Here is a 12,459-nt window from a genome sequence, read left to right on the forward strand (position 1 = left end):
TCTTCCCTCACTTTATCTGCCAGTGTTCCCCAACTACAGATCCAAACCCCAGTAAAATGGGACTATGGGCTGGTTGCGGTGGCTCATGCCTGTAAACCCAGCACTTTGGGAGGCCGAGGCGGGTGGATCACTTGAGGTCAGGAGTTCAAGACCAGCCTGGCCAACAGGGCGAGACCCTGTCTCTACTGAAAATACAAAAATTAGCTGGGCATGCACCTGTAGTCCCAGTTACTTGGGAGGCTGAGGCAAGAGAATCACTTGAACCCGGGAGGTAAAGGTTGCAGTGAGGTGAGATCGCACCACGGCATGCTAGCCAGGGTGATGAAGTGAGACTCTGTCTCAAAAAAACAAACAAAAACATAAACAAAAAAACTGCACTATACAGGTTTTCCCAAATATTTCTTGGTGTTTCCATCTACATACCTTTGTTTGCATGGCTCCTGTTCTAGGTCACACTTCCTACCCCATCTCCCATCACCAACCTTACCATCTCCATTCTCCGAAAGTGTCTTGCATCATTCAAGACCCATCTTACATGGTGACTGCTATGAACAGTATTTCCAGGTCCCACCTGTCTCCCCCCACCGAGAACACAGAGGTGGCTCACAAGTCAGTTGGACAGCTCTTGCTCTTTCTCTATGGCTTTCTGATGGCTCTTGTAGTCGGCTTTTAACATGAGGAGGTGCTGCTGGTTTCTTCCCCTAAATTATAGTGGTCCTCCTGGATTGTAGCCTCTTTGAAGGCAAAAGCATTGCGTTACTCATCTTTGATTTCTTCCTGGGACTGCAATAAGCCTTATACATTAAAAAATGTTGTCTTGTCCTTATCACTTCCCCTTGAATTCAGTCAACTTGGATTAAGTGCTATACTGGCTCAAGCCTAGGCTGCAATTTTAAAAGTATTCATCACTTGTTGTTTTATAGAGTGAAGAGATGGTTTTCTGGAGTTTCCTTCCAAAGGTGCCTTGCTTATCTCTGTGCAGTGACAGCCTTTCGAAGGCATGCTTCCTGATTTCTCCAGCCAAGAAGGATCCATATTATAGCAAAGCCAAGTCTGTCAAAACTGTAACTTCTCTGCACCCACACCTGAATCTGCATAATTTCCCAATCCCACAGAGGTATAAATAAAAACTTTCACCAGGACAGGATAACATTTGCCAACTGTGGGAAGATAAATGGCTTGGGGACTTCAAGCTCCAAAGGCAGAATTGCTCCATTTCTGATTTCAATGTAGCAAAGGAGATGCTGTGAGTCTCAGTTATTTTTTTTTGTTTCATTGCTACAAAGTTACGGGTTATATCATTTAATTTGATTAATTCTTGGTTTCCAAAAGGAAACCTTAGGAGGAATGTTGGGAGGCTCAATAAAATAAGTATGTGCAATTGTTAAGACAAGAAAGGAAAAAAAAATGACTTCCATCAGAGCCCACAAAGATCGTTTCCAGTCCCAAACATGGGTCCCCAGAGATAGCCTGGAAACCAAATTATTGTCAAAGAGATGCTTACCTTTTACAACAGCTCACAGCAAAAGAAAATATACAGCTTAACATCTCTCCCATGACTCACCTTTCTGTTTTTTTCTTGTATTCACTCTCTCTTTCTCTCCCTTCCCCTGCCCCTCTCCCTGATGTGAAGCTTCCCAGTCTGAGCTCTTCACCCAATTAAATATGTATCATTAGATGAGTCACTTGACCTTCTGAAGCCTCAGTGTGCTCATCAGCAAAATGAGGTGTTTGTACTACATTATTAAGATTCATTTAATGCTGAGTCTAAATACAAATCCAAGTGTGCTCTGTCTGTTCCCATAAAAATGTTCATATTTGTGTTCTAACCTATTTGTGTCTCAGATGGTGACTATGGTTTCAGCCTGTACAAGGAACAAGCTAATTTGTTGGTGCGACTCAAGTACTAGGGGTTCCACCTTTGGCAAAGGAGAAATCCAATGGCTAAGTGAAGTGGCTGGAGCTAAAGATGAATGGGGGTAAGTCTCATAGATTAATATACAACCACTGGTACCTGTTTTCAAACTTGATTGAACAACTAATTATTTGGTCAACATGGTCAATAACTTGGATATTTACTTTGTAGCTTCTGCCTGTACATGTGTGTGGGGGAGCTGTGTACATATTGAAATTCCATTGTATAAATTTGAATCTTTTAGAATCCTAGACTATCAGGTCTGGTCAGAACCTTTATGGTCATAATCCCATTCTGGGAAACTGAAAGTCAAAAAACAGAAGAGGTACTTCAGTTGGTTAGTATGAGAGATAAGACTTGGACAGGTCTTCCTAACCCTACTTGAACTGCACAGCAGCCATTAGTTAATTAATCTTTCATTTCCTCCCACAAGAGGACTCAAAATTGGACTTGGATTAAGGTTAAAAAGACTATATTTCATCCGCTTCCCAGGTTTTACTCTCTTTATTCCTGGTCTTAATTTTCTCCTCACATTAGTCCTCTTCTTCCTCTTATTCCATTTTAAGGAAACGATCCTCAAATGCTTCTTTTGTATAGTTTTCATGACGTTTCATCCATGTGGCTAATTCCCTCATCCGGATAACTGCTTGGAGGAGGTTTTTGTATTATTTTTGGCTTGGGCATCCATATCCTGCCAGTGAGTGACAGCAGAGACTGCCTCCTCAAATTTCCACAGTGCTGATAAGAGGAGTTGGCAAAGGGCAAGAAGGAAGCTATAAGGAAAAATGGAGGGGGCCAGGTGCCAGGGAATCCAGCTACATACATGGCAGGATTTGCATATATGAGATGTGCACTCAGAATCAGTTCTCAGCATCCACTCATCATGAGGAAAGTACTTGACATTTGGGGACTTGGGATGGCTACCTTCTTAACAATGGCACGAAACTAAGAGGTAACACATGTAGATTCACTCTTCTCATTTTTGTTTTACGTTATCTGATTGGAGCTTGAACAGCAGTTGTCATGAGGTCTCAGTGTCTGGTGTAAGTTAGGTCAAAGTACGCAAAGATGGTTTCCAAGTGATCTGAATAGAAAATGTCACTCATCACTCTTCTACCACCTTGTGAAAACTTGGCTTTGAGGGCACATGGCATCATTCTGACTAAGCACTGTTACCCCTGGAGTATGCAATCGCTCTTCTGGCCCTCTGCTGCATGTTAGTGTGCAAAAGACAGGCCCATGTCTTTTATTATTGCACACATGTTAGTGTGCAATGCCTGCCGACAGACAGGCCCAAATAGGAGCTGATAAGGCTTATACCAATTCTGAGATTGCACCTTCTCACTATTTATCCATTTTGTGGTCCCAGGCAAGCATTTTTATAAATGGACATTTAGCAGATGGTATGCATTTAGAAAACAGGCCAAAAGAGCGACTGCATTCTGCAACCAAAAAAGGGAGGCGTAAAATACAGAAAAACGGTCAGGAGTCTGTACTGCATCCTAGGCTTAGGTATGTTAGAAGTGGGCTAACAAGACAATGCAACCATCTGCTGGGCCATGGAGACAAAGAATGAAAGATTTCCCAGCAAGATAAAGGAAATGGAGTGTGCAACTGCTGCTATTGCTAAATAGGGTCTCTAATTCCTCTCTCTATAATGGTAATGACTTACATTTACATGGTATCTTTCATCAGCTCTGATCTCAGGGAGCACTGAAAGCCTTCTCTTGACTCCGCTCCTAAATCTGGTCCTTAACAGGCTAAAGGATGACATCTATATTTATCCTGTATCTATTTTAGAGAAGAATAACTCATGTGAAATAGGACATTTGGATGCTAAGGAAATGAATCAAGTGTGACGAAGGAAAAGGTGGAGGGAGAGAAGTTGTAGAAAGTGCAGATGCTTATTTCCAATCATGATCCTCAGTATCATCCAGCTGAATAGACACCTCCACTCAGATAAAGTCACTGAAAGCTCTTAATGCATCTAGTAAGCTCAGCTTCATCTCATCTGCCTCCTGTCTTTTCATGGAACTTGGCACTCTTCAGAGTCTATCACATTAAGGTGAATGTTCTTCAGGGAGTCTTGACAAACTCTGACATTGGATTCTACGTGATGCTAAAGATATTTTTCTTTCATGCTTTGGAGGCACAGCAATGAAGGAGACATTTGAGATATAGGCAATGAGAGGCTAAGGCTTGGAAGGGAGGGGAATAAGAGGGAATCTGGCCTGTCTCAGTAAGAAGCTCAATGAGATATGCAGGAACATCAGGCATAGCTCATATCGATGTAGCAGCCACCAACAATTATGATTCATTAAAGTTCTGGGAAAAAATAAGCTCATAGAAGACAGAGAAAGACACAAAGCAGTGGCAAAAATAACTCAGAGTGCTGGATTTCAGTAAGGACAGAGGTGGAAGCTCTGTCCATGGTGTCTCCAGGCTGATATTCAGGAAAGGTAAGGCCACAAGGATTCCTTCTACATTGGCCAGGAATTGAATAAATGGGTGTCTTCTTCCCTTAACTATTCTCTTCAGTAACGATCACATAATCACTGTACAGACGCCTTAGGCGACATGTGATCTGAGGATGAATGGGATTCTGAAAGCAAGAACAGAGGTGACATAGAGGAACACTGGACTGGGCACCAAGAGCTGTGTTCTAAACACAGTTTTCACCAGCTTCGTGGCAGGTAGTCAAGGTTTAATGCAGCAGGCAAAGTTCTGGGCTTAAAATCAAAACCAAATGCTTTTTGAACCTTAACAGTTCACTTGATCTCTTTGAGCCTCAGTATCCTGATCTGTAATATAGGAATAAAAATACCTGTCTTGTAAGATTGCACAAAGGGCATTACACAGAAATTTATGTGAAATGGCTTTAAGAATGGAAGCACCCTATACACAAAAGGTCTGGCCCGACCCCGTGAGTTACAGATGGGAAGACAGTACCCCAAAGAAGTTGGACCCCATGCCTAAGGCCACACAGAGAAGTAGTAACAGAGTTGGGCCTTGTATCCAGTTCTTCAGGTTGAATCTAGCTTTCTTTCGTGACATTGTCATGATACCTATTCCCATCTCAAGTGGCTGGCTGAAGATCCCATGAGATGGGACAGAGATGGGGAGGAGTTTTAATAAAGTGATGAACACGATATAAATGCAAGCACATGAAAAGCAATATAACTAGAGTGGGGGCACACAGTGACTAGACATGAACCCCAGCTGGGAAACTTGATGAAGTCCACCAGCACTCAGCAATACAGCCTGGCCACAGACAAATCCTGGTAAAATCACTGAGAAAACTAACACGCAACAATGTCTGGCTTTAGCTTCTTGAGATCTTGCTCCTTGAGTCTGTTAAGTCAGGATTTTTGCTTGTAGGTTCTTAACAATTACCCCTCGTCATTATTTTCTAGCTAAATAAGGCTCATAAAATTACAAAAATAAGAACATCTTCTGTCCACAGCTAGTGTAGGTCCCATGAATCAGTTTCATCATGCTGAAAGAGATCAGTTTCTCACATATCATGCAAGGTCAAGGCAGTACCTCCTGCCCAGGTGGGCTTAGCCTGCACTCTGCATAAAACCAAGCACCTTCAACAAAGTCTGATAATGAAAAATGATGACGCCCAGATGAGCACATCCACTTTGGGCAGACACAAAGTGTAGGTCATTTATTACCTTTAGCAAATGCAGGCGATGTGACTGCTAATTGGTCTCTTCATTAACCAAGGAGAACATCTACCACTACAACTCACAAGCTAGTGGCAATCTGGGGCGATCTTTAAGTGGTTTCTACCTCATAATCATATTTCTTCCTGAAATCTGCTGGCCTAAAAAATGTCTCTAATTCTTCATGAATAGACTATTCCTGCCTTCAGGAAATATGGGCTTCCTGGGAAGGGAGAGGACAAGGGAGTGGTACACATCATAAACAGAAGTGAAATGCCACACCAAACCTTAAACATGGATGACTTTTTTTTTTTTTTTTTTTTTAAAGCCAGGCTTTGGTTGAAGGGTTTTATACTATTTGGCGACAGGGGGAACTCAATAACTTTTTTTTTTTTCTTTTTTTCTTTTCTTTTTCTTTTTTTTAGCTTCTGCAACTCCTAGGTAAGAAGTTTCTACTATTTTCCTAATAACTGATGGCTCTGGTCTTCTATAGGAGTTTTATCATATATGATGTAAGGCCAGGGTCAAAGGGATACTTTTGCAGAAATGTGAGGCCCTAACAGCAGGGAAGGATTTGTGCAGTTGGGGAGGTTAGCAAGGGAATTCTGCCAGCAACTGACAAGGAATAGGGTCCTTCTAGTAGCAACCAGCATTTCAGTCTCAATTAGTGAACAAAATCCCTTTCTAGTGGGCATGCAAAGAGACACAGTTACAAGGTCTCCTGGAAGCAGGAGGCACACACCACCTTCCAGCCTCCCTCCTTCCACTTAGTGCACAAAAATGACAAGTATCTGAATGTAGTCAAGTTTTCATTTTAGGGACCTGCCCAGGACAACTTATCAAATGCCCATGGAAAAAAAAAGGGAAACAATATGGCCCAAAGCTGTGGCTACCTGATCAGTTAGACTTCAGGATTCACTGGTCATCAGCTTCTAATGGCTCTGCAGTGGACTTCTCACATTAGATGTGTGACTTCTGGACCTGGCATGCCAGATAAACTAGCTAGTCATTCCTTCCAGGCTTGGCATTCTTGGATCTTATTGGTATTCCTAACGAGTTTTAGAGGCTGTATCCAAACAGCAAACTGTACTGTTAGATCAGATGAGGACTTAAGAATAACATCTTTAATAAAAAGCATAACCATAGTGGGCATGACTGCAGCCTAGGCAGTTATTAGGGTTATGGTTTCAAAGTTTCTCAAACAATGGCTCCAGGAGAGAAAGAAGATAGTAAATACCAAGTAAACAACGTACAAAATGTGCAGCAAACTCAAATGTGCAAGGAGACCCATTTTAATTTGATTCCCACCTCTTTGCAAACTAATGAACACAATGTGCCACAGATGTGTCTGAGGTGCAAAGTCCAGCAATTAAATAACTAGACAATCTAAGTCTGAAGAAAAACTTAGCCTTACCTGGAGACATGGAGGAGTCATAAGAACTTCTCTCCTTGCGGTTCATCTTGAAGGCTTGGATGTCCTTTTCCCTGTACGTTCCAAAGCCTTCATAGCTCCTCCTTTTACTCCCACTCATGTCACTGTCCCACTTGTCATTCGAAGGGTTCATTTCACTGAACACGTCCAGATTCTCCGATCTCGTGCTGCCACCATCCCCGCCACTGCCAGAGTATCTTTTCGTGCATGAGTCCACAGGCTCACTGCTCAAGTCTCCTTTTTCCTTGGCCTGTGTCCAATGCTGGGCGTCGGAAAGTGACAGTGTAGACAAGGTGTCCACCTCAAAGTTGTTCTTAGAAGCTTTGTGGCCGGCTTCGCTGTGCTGGTGCTTCTGTTTCTCCTTATGCTTGTTCTTCTCACTCACCAGCGGGAGCTCTTTGTCTGCGCTGCTCAGCCGCTCGCTCAGGATGTGGCTGGAGAAGCCTGTGGCTTTGCCTGCAAAGAGACCACTCAGGTTGTCATGGGTCCCTAGGATCCGGTCTTCCTTGTGCTTATGCTTGTGTTTGTGTTTCCTCTTATGGAGCCGACCGCTGGACAGACTGGCACTGCCTACCTTGGGAGGATTCAGAGAAGGCTGCATGTCACCAAGGCCCATGCTAACGGGTCCCTGCAGGTGTACTCCATGCTTGGCTTTATGCTTAGCTGCACCAGACATCTTTACGTGGGAGTTTGTGTGGAACTGAGGTGGTGGCACTGTTGGCCTCATGAATGGGGAAGCTGCTCCAAGCGTGTGCGATAGGTACAAAGGAGCTGGGTACTGACCGTAATAACCAAGGTTCATCATAGGCATTGATGTGTAAGGCATTCCATAGGGTGCATAGTAACTTCCACTGGGAATAGGGTAGCTGAACCCTTGTAAAAAAGGCACCTTTGTCATGGTGTCATTGGTTTTTGCAGGCCTACCACGCTTCTTCTTTGACTTCAAGTCTGAAGTCCTACGAAGATAGAGCAACGGGTCATACTGGATATATGGCACCGGGTAATAGTGATCAAAATTAATCCGAAAAATGCTGGGATATGGATTCTCGTGGTAGAAGGTGTAACTCCGGTGGGAGATTCTGAACACTTGGAACTTGGTGATGAGCTCCTCCAGGTCTGCCAGAAACTGGAGGTCATCGCGGTTTTGCAGGCTTTTCCGTTTCCTCTTGTGCTTTGGCTTCTTGAGGCTTTCGTGGGCCAGAAAGTTGTCCACAATGAGATGCTTTTGCCGGTGGCCATGCCGGTTCTTTGTGCTGGTGTCGGACGGAATGGCCTCTGGGTTGTCCAGGGAGCAGAAATCAAAAGAGTACCTCCTTCGGGATTCTGAGCTCTTCTCCGCTTGGTCAGAAGTGCTGTTGTTGTCTGTCCCAATGCCGCTGTCACTGGGGATCGTCTCCTCACTGTGGGACTCACTCACAGGGGACAGCGTGATTTCCTTTAGGGAGCCAATCTCGCACAGGTGTGAAGGGGAGTTGGCCATCAGTCTGGGTGGAGACAGCTTCCAGGTTCCACTGTGTATTCCCTTTTGGGTTTTGGTTGGAAGAGCACTGATGGGCTGGAGATTTGGCATAGTTTTCAACTCTGAAAAATTGGTTTCAGTGCTGGCAGGGCTCAGGTTGCCATTGGACCCACCTAACTGTGTTGAAAGTGGGTGCATAGCTGCTGGTGAAGACGCCACAAGTGACTGAAAGTTGGAAGGCACGGCTGGAACATCCGGCTGGCTAGAAACAGGCCTGGGGTGCTTGATGGCTGTTTTGGGTTCTTCGGATGGGGGTGGCAGCTCTGCTCTTGGCTTCCTGCCCCGCTTCTTGCCAATGTAGATGGTTCCCCTCTTGCTAACATTAATCTGCTTGCCCAGTTTGCTTTCAATGGCTGCTGCCCCAGGGCTGGTCTCTGGGGGAGCTTTTGCCTTCAGAGCCACGCTGCTGGAACAGGACAAGATCTGGTTCAAGATGTTTTTCCTCTTGAGTGTCTTCATCTTATTGATAGTTTTGATGGTCTTCTTATCCAACACGCCGAGTTTTCCAACTTTCTTGTGAAATTTCATCTCGCTCATGGGTTTGTCCTCTCCTGGCACTAGCTGGGCCAACTTCGCTAAATTGCGTCGTCGCTTTCTTTTCTTAGTGCCAGGAAACTCTCGGCTGATGGGACTGACGGGGCTGGTGGAAGTTCCCTCATGAATCGTCTCGACTGTGAGCAAAGGCTGCTTCTTTGGTCGTCCCCGCTTCTTTTTGACTGGAGTGATCACAGTAAGACTGTCTGTGTTGGTGTAGAGAGGGCTGGATGGGGTGATGGGATACGCAGATGGGGGCTCCAGCATCAGTTTATCAGAGGTGGCCATAACTGCCTCTCGAAGCATGGTGCTGGGTTTTGGTTTGCTGCAAGTCCACCTTCTTTTTGCAGCAAATTTTGGATGTTGGATTTCCGGCAGCTTTCTGGATGGAGAGTGATCTGTGCACGTTGGAGGTGTCATGACCATGGGTGGCTTCCGCGGCTTAGACACACCTCCTGGGATAACTTTCTCAGCATTTCCACCAGTTTCAAGGCCAACTGAGGGGGACTCATTCTCTATCATTTTACCTAACTTAGGGACACGGGGATCCTTCTTACTCCCCTCAGAGTTGGAAAGTATCCTGTTAACTACTTCACTGCTCATAGTGATTCCAGAAGCCAGAGCTTTCTCTGGCATGATCTTTTCCACCACCGCTTTAATGGACTGTCTCTTTTTCCTCTTATGGTTGGTTGGATCCAGAGAGGGTGCCTTGATGGGGATAGTAATCCGGACATGACTTGAGTCATTTTCAGGATTACTGGCAGAACTCACATTCTGCCTGGCTGGTGATGCCTCCTGGACACTATCTGTGGAATAACCTTCCCTTTTCCCTTCTGTATTGTCAAATGCTTTCTGGGCATTCTTGACCCAATCCAGGTCTGGGTTTGGTAGGGTCTGACTTATCACATCCTTCTTACTGGACTTTTTCTTGCTGCCCACAGTAGGTGGTTCTGGGGGCTCCTTTGTACCTCCTCCATCTTGATCCACCAAGGGCTGAAGCCCGCTGCATTCAGCAGAGCTGCTGGGTGGGGCTGGTGAGCTGTGGCTACTTGGGGATGGTGCCACACCTCCCAAAAGCAGATCTTTGTTATTGTTAGACAACTGACTCCACGTGTTCCCTGCACTGCCTTTCTTACCCTGGGCCTTTGCAAAGGAAGCCACGGGCTCAAGAGCTGGGATCTTGCTGGTGCTTGCAGTTTCTCTGCCAGACTCTGGACTGATGAAGCAATTCTGAGTGACGGGTCCGCTGTCAGAGTTGGTGGACCAGTCCATGTGGTTCTGGCTGCTGCTTTTTTGCTGGTGCTTTGGTTTTAAGGTGTCACCGGTGAAGTCCTGTGGGAGGCCTGTGTCATAATGGAGAGTTGAATGTTTCTGGGGCCTCTCGTAAGCCTAAGGGTGGGCGGAGTGGAGAAGGAGAGAGAGAGAGAGAAACAAAGATGAGCATGTTGAAGCTACTTAATATTTGACATCAAAAGTCTCAATGATCTGAAAGTTGGAAATGAATACCTAAATGAACATCCACCTTTAATTTTAGAATGTTTTACAGAGGTTTTCTCAATTGCAGCAGTAAAGATGTATTGCACTAGTTTTGAACATCAGTAAGCACGCTTTAATTGCAGTGTTTTCTCCCTAAATAACAGGAATCTTGACCTACCTTGGTTTAATGCAATCTTTAGAGACAAGAGGAAGGGGACATAAAGGTCACTTAGCCCAGTGACTTTTTACATTTTTACATGCTATTTTACAAATGAAGAAGCTGAGACCTGAACAATGGGGAGTCCTGCCAAAGATGGCAAATCCCAGGAGAGAATCTGAAATTCCTGACTCCCAGAGTTCTTTCACCTAACTCGAGCAGCCTCTTATTTCTGTCCCTGCTTCTCTTCAAATGAATGTCTTTCCTCACTTCCTCCTGTTCCAGCTCATTTCAGTTTGTACTTTGTCTTAAAGCTCAACATCTCTGTACATGTAGCTCATAAAGAACACTTACTGTAACTAGTAAAAACAGCCCAGGTTGAGGAATTAAGGGGTCATAGAGAAGAAATGGAAGAAGAAAAGAAACACACAAGAATTGTCCTAAGCCTTCAAATCCTTGTGGACTCTAGGAGTGTTGCTATGTTTGGGGGTTAGCATGCAAAGAAATCCTTAAACTTTATATTATGCACTTATTGCTTTCTTGAGGAAACTTTTGGATAGTCTCAAAAGGAACCTTGAGTCCACTAGACAAATGTGTCAGGAAAAAAAAAAATAGTTGTCATTCAAGATCACTCCTCTGAACTTTGTCAACTGTGTTTCCCCTACATTGATTCTAAATGAATGTCTCCAGCATGTTTCTCAGGACTGACTCTCTCCAGCTAAAATAAAAAGCTAAACCTGTTGCTGGAGGCACAACATAATCAGTGTCTACAAAACCATAATGGAATGGACAATGAACACATTGTTTGGAGACATTAAAGCTATTTTTAATAAAAATATACTTTCGCTGTTCCAGATGAATTTTAAGCCATGACCCTAGTTCAAAGAAGCATTCCTTAAGGTTTATTATAAGCCCAATTTATACATAGAGTAGTAAACTTACAGGATGCATTAGCCTAAGAACTGTTAAAAAAGAGAAAATATTAGTAAATTGAAGAACCCCTCCAGGAAGTATATGATGACTGGCTTCATGAATTTAGAAAATTTTAGCTGGTAATTATCTATCTATCTATCTATCTATCTATCCATCCATCTATCAATCATCTATCTTTTTATATCTCATTTTATCTCTATTTTTCATTGAAGCTATAGAACTTATGCTTTATAGGAAAACATGTCTTACAGCCCCTGTTAAGAGTCAAAACACAGATGGCATAAAGCATTATAGGGACAGTTCAATGTAGTCATGAAACTAGGATTTCCTTCATACTAATTTCTGGAATCCCTAGGGTTATTTCCTGCCCCCCTGATTTTGTGAAATCCTGTTTATACCTACAATATTTTGTAAGCATCATGAGATAGTTTCCTCAAGTGAAGCCTGTAAATACCCAGGAGAAAACAATTTAATTTTTTAATTCATCTTGCAACTTATAGTAGAAACACCACCATCATTAACATACAGAGAATTAATCCTACCACTTGAGGGTGTTCACTGGCATTACTGCTGTGAACATAGGCTGTTATTCCATTTTCAGCAAAAACATAGAAATCTTATTTGTGGCATAAAATATTAAGTGCTGCTTACTTATCTTTTATGAATCAGGGCATTGCTAGTTTCTACTTCTGCTTTGGAAATTAGCTGGCACTCTGTGTTCACTCACAGGATCACAGGTCTAGAGGAGCTCTTGGAGGTTAAGTTTTCTGCTCCTTAGGTCCTCATACTGGGGCATCTTGAGGGTTAGTGGGGGTGATTATTAAA

At 43.7% G+C, this 12,459-nt stretch overlaps 1 protein-coding gene across 4 annotated transcripts in view; it reads right to left on the bottom strand.

Moving 5' to 3' along the window:
- SETBP1 (SET binding protein 1) overlaps positions 1-12,459 on the bottom strand; it is a 382,992-nt gene that overhangs the window by 103,766 nt on the left and 266,767 nt on the right. For all 4 annotated transcript variants that reach the window (XM_033177871.1, XM_033177872.1, XM_033177874.1 and 1 more), the window contains exon 4: positions 6,998-10,457. In XM_033177871.1, coding sequence (XP_033033762.1) covers positions 6,998-10,457 — 3,460 coding nt within the window. The remainder of the gene's footprint in view (positions 1-6,997; positions 10,458-12,459) is intronic.

Source organism: Trachypithecus francoisi, unplaced genomic scaffold (assembly GCF_009764315.1).
Source record: "Trachypithecus francoisi isolate TF-2019V2 unplaced genomic scaffold, Tfra_2.0 Lachesis_group19, whole genome shotgun sequence".
Classification (NCBI taxonomy): Eukaryota; Metazoa; Chordata; class Mammalia; order Primates; family Cercopithecidae; genus Trachypithecus; species Trachypithecus francoisi.